Source organism: Mobula birostris, chromosome 8, assembly GCF_030028105.1.
Source record: "Mobula birostris isolate sMobBir1 chromosome 8, sMobBir1.hap1, whole genome shotgun sequence".
In the NCBI taxonomy this organism is placed as follows: domain Eukaryota; kingdom Metazoa; phylum Chordata; class Chondrichthyes; order Myliobatiformes; family Myliobatidae; genus Mobula; species Mobula birostris.
This window is the reverse complement of record NC_092377.1, coordinates 110,275,950-110,288,782: the sequence shown is the minus strand read 5'-3', so window position 1 is coordinate 110,288,782 and position 12,833 is coordinate 110,275,950. Positions and strand designations below refer to the sequence as shown.

The window sequence follows — 12,833 nt, the reverse complement described above, 5'->3', positions numbered from 1 at the left end:
TATCCCCCTCCAATCCACCTGGGCAAGCTCCTCTCTCATGCCTCTGTAGTTCTCTTTATTCCATTGTGATATTGATACATGTGACTTATGCCTCTTCCTCTTAAATTACAGTATAAATTCAATCATATTATAATCACTGCCTCCTAAAGGTTCCTTTACGTTAAGCTGACTAATAAAATCTGGGTTGTTACACAACACCCAACCTAAGATAGCCTTTCCCCAAATAAGCTTGAGCACAAGCTGCTCTAAAAAGCCATCTCATAGGCATTCAACAAATTACCTCTTGTGATCTGATACTAAGCTGATTTTCCCAATCCCCTTGCATATTGAAGACCCATATCACAATTGTGACATTACCCTTAAAACATGCCCATTCCATAGTCATAGTCATAGTCATAGTCATACTTTATTGATCCTGGGGGAAATTGGTTTTCGTTACAGTTGCACCATAAATAATAAATAGTAATAAAACCATAAATAGTTAAATATAAATAGTAATAGAACCATAAATAGTTAAATAATAATAATTCCAGCTCACTTTGCAATTTCTATCCCACATCATGGCTATTATTTGGAGGCCTATATGAGATTCCCATAATATTTTTTCTTATCCTTGTAGTTTCTGAACCCCACCCACAAGTTTTGACATTCTCTAACCCTATGTCACCTCTTTCTAAAGATGTAATTCCATCTCTTACCAACAGAGCCACACCACCATCTATCCCTTATGAATTTTGCCTCTGTGTGGTACAACTTAACTCTTAGCTCTGTCTGCACCCAAAACTTGATCCTTGAAAAATATTTGTCAGGATACCCAAAACCCACTTTCTTTACTTAAAGGACAACATGGCCTCTATATTTTTCCACATGGCTGGTATAATCTGAAAAAAATTGTGACTAAAGGCATTAGTTATTTTTTAATATAAAACGCTATAGAACCTATCCATAAGACGCAAAAGAATTTTCTGAACATGCTGTGATCTTTTGAGAAGGAAGAATTAAAAATGATTTGGTTTGCCAGTGCTTGTTATGTCCTGCTAGTTTTCTGTGATTGTGCACCCCCAACTAGTAGAATGTTGTGTATTAATTCAGAGCTGCCTGTAAACAGAACTTAACTGTTCAGTTACTGAACACAGATTTGGCAGATCTGACACATGCAGTGTGGATGAGATCAGCCATGATATGTGTATGAATTTTTCCTAGAACTGTATTTTCATTATTAGAAAATAATTTAAAAATATTGATTCTATTGGATACAGTTGGGGAGGTGGGGGGAACCTACCAGGGGAAAAGTGCAGTGACAGGTCTCTGCTACCCGAGTCTGGCTCTGTGGTTCAGAAGGGAGGTGTGGAGGGGGGGGGGGGGGAAGAGGAGAAGACGTGACCAGTTGTGATAGGGAATTCATTGGTTAGGGGAACAGACAGGAGATTCTGTGGTGAGAACGAGATTCCGAGATATATGTTGCCTCCTGGGTGCAAGGATCAGGCACATCTCAGATCAAGTCAATGGTTGTAAAGGGGGAGGGTGGAGGAGCCAGAGGTGTGGTCCACTCGGTACTAATGACCGAGACAGGAAGGGTGACAAGGTCCTGCACAGTAAGTTCAGGACGTTAGGTACTACCTCTCCCTCTTGCTGCTGCTGGTGGAATCTGCATGAGTCTTGGTTCCCCTGTTCAGCTGCCTCGGCGGCTTGTGGATGTGGACTCAACTTCGGCTGTGGGTTTTATGTTTAATGTCCTCAGCAACGAATGTGCTTTACTGTTTGCGCAATTTGATCGAGGGACTTCGGTGCAGAACTGGATCTCGATTGTGGCCTTCAGCTTGCTATCATGAAAAAATTAAGATGGATAATTCCCCAGGGCCTGACAAAGTGTGCCCTTGGACCTTGTGGGAGGTTAGTGCAGAAACTGCAGGGACCATGTCAGAGGTGTTTAAAATCTTTGAAGCCACAGGTGAGGTGACAGAGGACTACAGATGGATAATGTTGTTCCATTGTTCATGAAATTCTAAGAATAAGCTGGGCAATTATAGACTGGTGAGCCTGACGTCAGTAGTGGGTAAATTATTGAGAGGTATTCTAAGGGAACAGATATACAGGTATTTGGATAGATAGGACCTGAATAGGGATGGTCAACATGGCTTTGTTTGTTGGAAGTTGTGTCTAACAAATCCTACAGATTTTTTGAGGAGGTTACCAGAAAAGTTGATGAAGGAAAGGTGGTGGACATAGTCTTTGATAAGGTTCGGCATGGGAGGTTGGTCAGAAAGGTTCAGTTGCTTGGCATTCAGGATGAGGCAGTAAAATGAATTCAACATTGGCTTAGTGGTGGAAGCCAGAGAATAGCAGTAGATTGCTACCTCTCTGATGGGAGGCCTGTGACTGGTGGTTTGCTGCAGGGATCGATGCTGGATCCATTGTTGTTTGTCATCTACTACAACTATCTGGATGATAATGTGGAAAATTGGATCAGCAAGTTTGGGTCATAGTGATTAAAGCTTGCAGCAGGACCTAGACCAGCTGGAAAAATGTGCTGGAAAATGGCTGATGGAATTAATGCAGACGAGTATGAGGCATTCACCTTGGGAGGACAAACCAAAATACAACATACACAGTGAACGGTAGGGCACTGATGAGTGTGGTAGAACAAAGAGATCTGGGAATACAGATCCACAATTCCTTGAAAGTGGCATCACAGGTAGATAGGGTGGTAAAGACAGCTTTCAGCATATTGGCCTTCATAAATCCGAGTTCTGTGGACAGGAATTAGGATGTTACATGAGGGGAAATTTGATAGAGGTACACAAAAGTATGAGAGACATAGGTAGAGTACATGCAAGCAGGCTTTGTCCACTGAGGTAGGCTGAGACTAGAACTAGAAGTTATGGGTTAAGGGTGAAAGGTGAAATATTTAAGAGGAATCTGAGGGGGAGCTTCTTCACTTGAGGGTGGCATTAGTGTGGAACGAACTGCCAATGGAAGTGGTGAATGCGGGTCTGATTGCAGTATTTAAGAGAAGTTTGTGTGAGTACATAGTTGGGAGGTGTATGGAGAGCAATGGGACAAGGCATAATAAAAGTTCAGTGCAAATTAGAAGGACAAAAGGCCTGTTTCTGTGTTGTAGAGCTCTATGACCCTATGTTACTCATTTCTTTAATTGAAATGTACTTAATTTGTATTATGTAAAGTATCAATTATGGATTTAACTTATTTCCCGCCTTACTTTATTTCTGTTTTACAGAGCAGTCTGAATAGTGATGAAGGCCTTGGCCTGGCCTCATTAAGTGTCATCTACACAGCTCTTATCACCTCTTCAATGTTTCTTCCACCTATAATGATAAAATATTTTGGCTGTAAGTGGACCATAGTTATGTCCATGTGCTGCTACGTTACATTTTCAATTGGCAATTTTCATCCAAGCTGGTAATATAAAATTTTAACTTTTATTTGTGGTTTGAATGACATTATTGCACTGTAATATTGCTAAATTTCCTATGCATTTCCATGCCTTATAAAGACTCAGCATCACGTTCTTGCTTTTATATTCTAGTCTTCTCAAAATGAATGCTAACATTGCATTTGCCTTCCTTACCATCAGCTCAATCTGCAAGTTAATCTTTAGGGAATTCTGCACGAGAACTCCAAATCCCTTCATACCTCAAATCTTTGAATTTTTCCCCCTGTTTAAAAAGTAGTCTACACCTTTATTCCTCCTATCAAAGTGCATGATCATACACTTCCCGACATTATATTTCATTTGCTGCTTCTTTGTCCATTACCCCAATCTGTCCATATCCTTCTGCAGACTCTTTGCTTCCTCAACACTACCTGGCCCTCCAACTATCTTTGTATTGTCTGCAAACTTGGTCACAAAGCCAACAATTCCATTATCCAAACTGACTACTAGACACCAGCAGCGAACCAGAATAGGCCCCCTTCATTCTCACTCTTTGCCTCCTGCCAGTCAGCCAACCTTATATCCATGCTAGTATCTTTTCTGTAAACCACGGACTCTTACCTTGCTAAGCATCCTCATATGCAACACCTTGTCAGTGGTCTTCTGAAAACTCCTTTGTCTATCCTACCTGTTATTTCCTCAAAGAATTCCAACAGAAATTTCAAGCAAGATTTCCCCTCAAGGAAATCATGTTGAATTCAGCCTATTTTTTTCATGTACCTCCTCGTACCCTGAAACCTCATCCTTAATAATGGACTGCAACATCTTCCCAACCACTGAAGTCAGGCCAACTTTCTTCTACCTCCATCCCTTCTTAAAGAGTGCAAACTTTCAGTCCTCTTAAGAAGATGTTGGCATGCCCAGGTGGAAGGAGTTATTTGGGAAAGCACTGCAATGGTAGTAATCTGAACTTAGTGCTTATAGAAAATAATTAAATTAATTAAAGATTTGTACCCTTTTGGCTCGTCACTTCAAAGCCAACTATCATGTTTATCCCTACCAGGAGTTCCCAACCTGGGATCCACAGATCCACAGACTTGCTTAATGGTATTTGTCCATGGCATAAAAAAAGGCTGGGAACCCCTGATCTATATTAACTTCAGTTACCTGCATTAAATTCACATTCTTCTAAGCCTTGCATATTCACGTACCTGTACAGATACCTCTTAAATATTATTCCTGCCTCCATGACTTGCTCAGATCCCTTTCAAACCTTATTCCACTCACCTTAAACCTATGCTTCTTAATTTCAGACATCCCTACCATGGGAAGTCAAGTTTGGTTATCTCCCCTATCTATGCCTCTCAGAATTATATATACCTCTATCATGTCTTCTGTCTGTCTCTGTTGTCCAGGGGAAACAGACCTGGCCTTTCCAATCTCCTTGAAGGAGGATTGAAAGACTGAGCCCATGCTAATACATTTTTTTAAAGTGTAGAACAATAATAGTTTTAGAAAGTAATTTAAATAATTAAGGAGGTTGCTTGCAGTAATGTAGTTTTATTGTTTACTCACATTTCCCCTTTTCTGTTTTACCTGAAAATTTGTGTTGTATTAGTTCATTACATTAGGGGTGTGTATTCCATTGTAGGCCTGAAAGTGAACACAAAAGGCTAAATTACTGGATATACATCCAGTATCAGCACTCATGGTCTCACAATGAAACAGGTAATGTAAAGTAATCAATGTCTATAAAGTAACAAATATGTTACCTCTGGTGTCTGTAATGGAATCTATTACTTCAAATCAAACTCCGTTTTCCTGTAAATCCAAATAGAATTGAGAAGTGAAATAAATTGGGAAATTTTAAGTGTGGATTATGAACAATTATAATCAGTTTATTGTTTTCCACAGGTACACACTTATTCCCACTGCAGTAATCCTTGGACTGGGAGGAGCTCCACTGTGGTCTGCTAAATGTGCATACCTGACCATTTGTGGGAACCGCTATGCAGAGAAGTTCAATAAACTTGCAGAAAATGTAGTAAATCACTACTTTGGAATTTTCTTCCTTATATTTCAATCATCTGCTGTTTGGGGGAATCTAATGTCTTCATTAATATTCCAATATACTTCCACTGAAGGTACTAATACATACTTCTTTGGAAGTACTGTAATCTTTGCTGCATGGTCATTACTGATGAAAAAAACGTTAATGCCTTAAGTGATCAAAGAGAAGAAATTTTAAAGGCTACATAATTAATATTAACTGTAGTTCAAACCTTTATCCTTTATTAAATCATTTAATTGATCTGTCAGACTGATGTTTATTCAAGATATTAGTGAACAGAGAGCTATGTACCAGGATGGATTTAATTGTTTACATCTTGCAGAGATGGGGGCACATTAGAGAAAAGTCAATTCTGAGGGATTGCTAACACTTTCCCTAAGTGGCATAATCTAGAAATTGCTCCCCCCCCCCCTGTTCTCGTCATATAAACCTAGGGTTAGTACACAATTCAATCCTTCCTGAGTGCCAAAACCTTTTTCAACAAGGAAATTATGGAATGATGAAAATAAACTGGAAGTAAAAGTGGAAAATACTGGAGATGCTCAGCAGGTCAGGCAGCAGCCACAGAGAGAGAAATGAAGTTAATGCTTCAGATCAATGACCTTTAATGTTAGGAGGATGAAACATTGCTCTCCAGTTGCCTATGGCTGTCAAGAATTCTAAGTGTAAGTTAATATTCATAAAATTCTTATCACCTTGGCTCTTTCTATTCTATTTTTATGATTCAGCCAACTAGGCCTTGGCTTCAGCAGAAAATGAGCATAAACATTAATACCAAATCCTAAATTGTCTTTTGTATTGCGGTGATGTGGAGCTTGGTTTGGAAGGGGGTGGGGGAAGGCAAGTCTCACTCCTTATGACCTAACCTCTCTCCTGCTACTCTGTGATCTCCCTGCTTGGCAATTTCATTCTCACTCCCCCACAGTCATTAAACTCCCTTTTCTTTTTCTACTGCAGCAGCAGTTACGTTATGGTGACCTTTCTACCCAGTAGCTTGCTGCCAGTCAGCTTCTCAATCTGGATAGACACAGAGCAGGAAATAAATATGCAAATGAGGTAACCGTATTAATTGGGAAGGGTTGAATTCCCAGCTACTGATCCCTGCTTCTGCTTCCTCTCCATTTCCCCATAAATGTCCACAATTAAATCTGTATGTGGGGAAAAAAAGGCTAACAAACGTTAGTCACAGAATGCCCATTAGTGCCTGCCTTCTGGGATGATTACTTCTCCAAATTCTTTTTGAGGGATAATCCCCAGTCACTGAGTTGGACATTGTAAGGCCAGAGGTTTCCATTGAGGACTATTTGGACAGTAGTTGGAGGCAACTATAGTTGGCTTGTGGTGTAGTGGCACCGGCACCGGACTTCAAAGCAAATGGTCGAATGGTTTGACTCTGGCCGGCCCCTTGCACACTTTACATCCGTGACTGTCGAGCTAGCAACTTGGCCTCATAGAAAATAGACAAACGCCAAGGAAATGGCAAAAATGTCACCCAATGCACCCACCGCAAGACGCGATAAGGAACAACAATAGGATCTTGAGTTCTGTGCTGTAGACTACATATCGGCAGGAGAAAGTTGCAAACTAAATGAAGCAGCAAGCTAGTAGATCAGGAAAACCCATATGCATGTACTCTCCATGGCTGAGGGGAAAATACTATGCATCTTAAGTAAGGACTAGCCTCCGATGGAGGAATGGATGATAGAAAAACAAACATGCTGCCTTCCTGAGAGAGAAGTGCAGATTCCAGTGTCACTCCTCAGGAGTACTTTTACAATTCAATAGATAGGAGCCCTGTCAGCACCAGAAATACCAAGTCAAAATGCTTCCATGGAAACTGGCAGTGTTGTCAACAGACGTTACCTCATGTTAAAACCCATAACCGTGTTCATGAAGCTGACAATGTGCCATTGCATTGCTCACATTTCCTGATTAAACTTTGTAAGAATTGTCTACTGAGCACTGAATACCGTATAACTCGTCTACCACATGATCATGAGTACTGATAATTTGGCACCTATTTCATCTTCTAAAGCCCCCCTCTTTCTGTTTCTAACTTGTACTTTATTGGATAATGTGAGCCAGTTTCTGACGTAGTGTTTGCCACGACTGTGTTCAAGATGGCATCCTTTGAAGAGCTACTTTTCTGGTGCCAGTGTAAGGCTTTGGAGCTTTTCAGCAATCAAAATGCAAGGATTAGTTCTTGTAGAGAACAGAGAACAGAGGAACCCGAGTAGTTTGTGAAAGCAGTTGCGGATTGTCATTCAGTCTGTGGGATGAAAAGCAGGAGGGGAGGATAAATTGGAGCACTGTTTGAGGAATTATATGCAGTATCTACTCCAGCATTAGCTGTCACCACGGCAGAGGCTCATTCCCACCCTATGATTTTGCCTTCACATGCAGATCAGTTCCTCGGGCTTTATAGCTTGCTGGTCCATATTGTTTGCAATTGTTGAGGAAGTCTGAGGAGATTTGGTATGTCACCAAAGACTCTAGCAAATTTCTACAGGTGTACTGTGGGGAGAATTCTAACTTGTTACACCACCATCTGGTATGAAGGGCCATGCACAGGAGCAGACAAAACTGCAGAGCAGAGGATTGCAAACTCCATCATGGGCATTAGCTCACACACAATCGAGGATATCTTCAGAAGGTGGTGCCTCAGAAAGGTGGTATCCATCATTAAGCACCCCCACCACCCAGGACATACCTACTTCTCATTACTGAAGGTAATAGGAGAAGGTACAGGAGCCTGAAGGCACACCCTCCCCATTCTAGGAACAGCGTCTTCCCCTCCACCATCAGATTCCTGAAAAGTTCCGAACACATGAACACTACCTTACTATTTTGCTCTTTTTGCTATACTTATTTTTTTAATGTATTTTTTATTTTAACTTAGTTACAATATTGCACTGTCTTGTTACCGCAGAACAACAAATTTCATGACATATGTCAGTGATGGTAAACCTGATTCTGACTCCCCTGCAAAGCAAGGTCAAAATATTAGAGAGAGCCGGTGTGTTAGTTTGAGAATGGTTCAATACTGCAAATATTGTGTGCAAGGTGTGGGGGAATGTAGAGGCACCAGGAAGAGTAGGTGCAGTGAGATAGAGCTAAAAAGGAGTGTTGTAAGCTATGTGATTACAGGCGTAAAGAGGCAGCCACTGAGGAGAGTGGTTCATGGGAGCTATGCTCTTCGCATACTACTGTAAATCTCCCACTCAATGGAAATGTTACGCAAATGAAGTATCCAGCATCAACAATTTACCTCCTCTTAGGAGTTTATACTGTTGTGTAAAACTTAATGACAATATGTCCAACTGCACAAATTCTGCTACTGCATGGTTTATTTTTCCTCCACAGGTATTTGTTGTTTATATTCTAGTCCCAGATCTTTAATATTAGTAGACCATCTGTAAGTTGTGATGTGAAAACAACTTCAGTTTCTTGTACTATATGCTGAGACTCAAAACACAAGACTAGAACATGCACCTATATTTACTTACCTAAATTGTTTATGTTCCTTTGAAAGGTGTCACCAGGAAGGTTTTCCTTCTCCAAACTCTGAAGGGATTAGGAATTTTCAATAGCTTGTCCTCTGCCTGGACTTTGGTTTCAAAAGGAAGTAATTGCTGCCTGATTTGTTGGGTATTTACCCCATTTTCTACAATTTCAGATTTCCAGATTCTCCAGCCTTGATTTTTTTTTGCTTTTCAGTAGGAAAACATGGAAGCCAACAGGGGCTAGCAGTTCCTTTCATCTTCACAGCATGTCTCCTTCATAGGAAGTATTGACTATCTTCAAGTGAGAGACACAGACAAACAGGCACTTACCCAATGAACAATGTAGGCCCCACAGACTACATATTTTACATTTTGTTACAAACCCTGGACATTAATTCCACTTTTTGGGAACAACTCCATTTCTCGGCTTATTATTATGATGACATATATTAATTAACTCTTGACTACAATTTTTGCCAAAATTGCTAACTAAATTTTAAATTCCTAATCAATTTTTAATGTACTGTCATTGAACTATAGCAGAGGCATAATACAGCTGTTATACTATCCATTCAATAAAGCAAAGTAACCTCCAAATAAATACAGCAAAAAATTGCATTGCTTTATTAATTTAAGTTCTCTGACTAAATCTGGATTGCAAACTTAAGTTATGCAACAAGAATATAGTGATTATGATAATTAATCATATTCAAAGTTCCTCAATCTCTCTCAGTATAATATGATGTAAAGATTTGGTAGCAAAAGAATGTTACAGAAAAATCTGAACTTGTGTTTTTCTCATCTGACAAATCATGTTCTTTGGCCTACAGCTAACATCACTGAAGAGCAGTTATCATATTGTGGAGCTGCTAATTGCCCAGCATATGATTCAATGTTCAATATAAATGTAACACAAACAAGCTATCCAGCACCCACAATTTACCTCCTCTCAGGAGTTTATACTGGTACGTAAAACTTACATCCAAGAAGGAAAAGTCTGTTTCTGTATGGTTTGTTTTCTCAGGAGGTATTTGTTCTTGTTTATATTTTAATCCCAGATCTTTACCATTAGTGTAGAGCATCAGTAAGTTGTGAAAACGTTAGTTTCTCCCACCATGTGCTAAGACTTACAACGCACAACTAGAACATATAGCTACATACCTAAGCTGTCTACATCCCTTTGTTAACATTTCCACCTTCTGCACAGCTCACTTTTCCACCCACCTTTGGATCATCAAACAGGCATACACGATCATTTTAATGCAAAATAATTCATGTAAATTATAAATAGCTGAGTATCCAGGGCTGATCCTAGTAGTAGCAGTATGCCAATCTTAAAAAAAACATTCATTTGGAAATACAGTAATTTTTTCTCTGCCCAAGCTAAAATGTTACCCTTCCGCAACCCTGCTAATTCCTCCGAGCCTTATTTCACATAATATCTCTTTTGTTTCCTTATTATTTACTTTTCAACATCTAGGAACGTGATCCCCTCCTTTCTTAACTTCCTTAACTTAAGGAAGGCAAATGTGAGTTGGTGATAAGGAAGGCATTCATTTCAAGAGGACAAGAACATAAAAGCAGGGACGTAGTGCTGAGGCTGTACAGAGAGGGTATGGGGGGGCGTGTGTGAGAGAAGGGGTGTGTAGAGTGGGAGAATAGATCAATGTGCATCACTAAGTTACCAGTCCATAAGTAGTGCTAAGAAGAGTGATTACTCTATAAAAATAGATCCATCATCGAGACCTATTGAATATTGAAAGGCCCAAAGTAGACAGCGAGAGGATATTTCCAATAGTGGGGGAGTCTCAGACCAGAGGGCACAGACTCAGAATAGAAGGAAGTCCCTTTAGAACTGAGATGAGAAGGTATTTCTTCAGCCATAAGATGGTGAATCTGTGAAATTCATTGCTATATATGGCTGTGGAGGCAGTGGGAAAAGCAGAGGCTGGTAAGGGTATCAAAGGTTATGGGGAGAAACAAGAGAATAGGATTGAGAGGGATAATAAATCAGCCATGATCAAATAGTGGAGCAGACTTAATGGGCCAAATAGCCTCATTCTACCCCCATCTCTTATTGTCTCATTTCATACTGTATGGAAAAAAAGGCTCCCATTCTGGAAAAGACCTATTCTAACACCTGAACTTCTCTGTAGTAACTAATCTTCAAACCACATTAACAGACTTGCACCAATATCATGTGCTCTTAAACTGTTTACCAGCTTTTTATGTCATGTCTTACTGAATACCTTTTGGAAATCCAAACACAGTGCATCTATAGGTTTCCCGCTATCAAGTTTTCTTTCTCTTCTTGAAGAAACTCTTCCTTTCCTAAGATCATGTTGACTTGGTTTTCTTACATTAGATTTAAGGAAGGACAATTTCAAGCTGATGAAATGTAAAATTTTAAAGGCAAGCCTACGTTACAACCTGATGAAATGATGGTTGAAATTATAAGCAGCTGAAGCATTCCATTATTATATACCATCACTTCAAAAGTGATTTTTATTTTTGCTGTCTTCTTTCTGTTAACTGATCCTTAGTCTATGGCAAGATATTACCTGCAATGTCATGAGCTCTGATCAAAGCTAACCATTTTTTGGTCCTGGAGAAGGGTCTCGGCCCAAAACGTCGACTGTTTATTCTTTTCCATAGATGCTGCCAGGCCTGCTGAGTTCCTCTAGCATTTTGTGTGTGGTGATAAGGGGCAATAACTGTTCCTGAACCTGATGGTGTGAGTCCTGAGGCTCTTGTACCTTCTTCCTGATGGTAGCAGTGTGAAGAGAGCATGGCCTGGATGGTGGGGGTCCCTGATGATGGATGCTGCTTTCAACACTGCGTAGATGTGCTCTGTGGTGGGAAAGCCTTCAACCATAATGGACTGGGTGAATACAAGAAGCTGGAGAACTATCAGGGGTTGAAAGAGCAGATAAGAATTATGTGGAAGGTTAAAACCAGAGTAATCCTGGTGGTGATAGGAACACCTGGACTGGGAGAGTGGCTCCAACAAATTCCAGGAACAACATATGATAATGTAATTCAGAGGTCTTTTACTCTATAGTTATGTATTGCACTGTACTGTCGCACAAAGACAACTAATTTCATAGTGATATTAAACCTGATTCTGATCAAGTTTCAGTTAGTATCTCTGGATCAGAGAATGTGGCAAACAAGGAATACCCTTGCACTGAAATATCTGTAAATTTCTGGCAGGCCAGAAAGTGCCTCTCACTAAGTTGGACTCCATACATGTCCCTCTGAACAATCTACAGGACAGAGGTTTTCAAACAAAACTCAAGTTAAATTTATAAAACATGCAAAGATATGCCCCTACATTTCTTTCCCCTTCTCCAGCTTTTTCTAATGCTGCTTTGTGTTGTCTTGTCCTTCTGGTAGGTGTCGGTTTAAGTGGAGTGATCTTTGTTGCTATTTTTTTGGATCAGCTCGATAAGCAAGATGTGGATGAGTTCAAAAAGCAGAAGATAGATGTGTGTACTCATCTGGTGGCTACACTTACACATCTAAAGGATAAACGGCAGATTCTGCTTATTGTCATGACAATGTATAGCGGGTTAGAACAGGGTTTCCTTGCAGGTGATTACACAAAGGTAAGAGCTCCAAAAGCAATTACATTGACAGAGTTTCTAAGTGTACTATATAATGCAATAGGATTCTTTTTGGCCTTTAAAATGAACAATTATTGAAATGTCACCAACATGTTTTTGTTCTCTATTGTGATAAGAAACTTTATTTTCCAGAATTAAGTTTTATTGTTCACAAATGGGATGGGGAGGGGTGGTTTAAGTTAATAACATTGGATGTTTCTAGTGCTCAGTTAAGAACCTTCACCACCAACGGGCCCACT

At 40.0% G+C, this 12,833-nt stretch overlaps 1 protein-coding gene across 3 annotated transcripts in view; it reads left to right on the top strand.

Annotated features, from left to right (window-relative positions):
* unc93a (unc-93 homolog A) overlaps positions 1-12,833 on the top strand; it is a 75,954-nt gene that overhangs the window by 20,633 nt on the left and 42,488 nt on the right. For 2 of the 3 annotated variants that reach the window (XR_011886904.1, XM_072265964.1), the window contains exons 2-5: positions 3,239-3,420; positions 5,309-5,538; positions 9,799-9,933; positions 12,365-12,576. Coding sequence is in view for 2 of the 3 variants with exons in the window: in XM_072265964.1 (XP_072122065.1) it covers positions 3,239-3,420; positions 5,309-5,538; positions 9,799-9,933; positions 12,365-12,576 (759 nt within the window). In the remaining variant the exon portion in view is untranslated. The remainder of the gene's footprint in view (positions 1-3,238; positions 3,421-5,308; positions 5,539-9,798; positions 9,934-12,364; positions 12,577-12,833) is intronic. The other variant, XM_072265965.1, reaches the window with a different exon arrangement.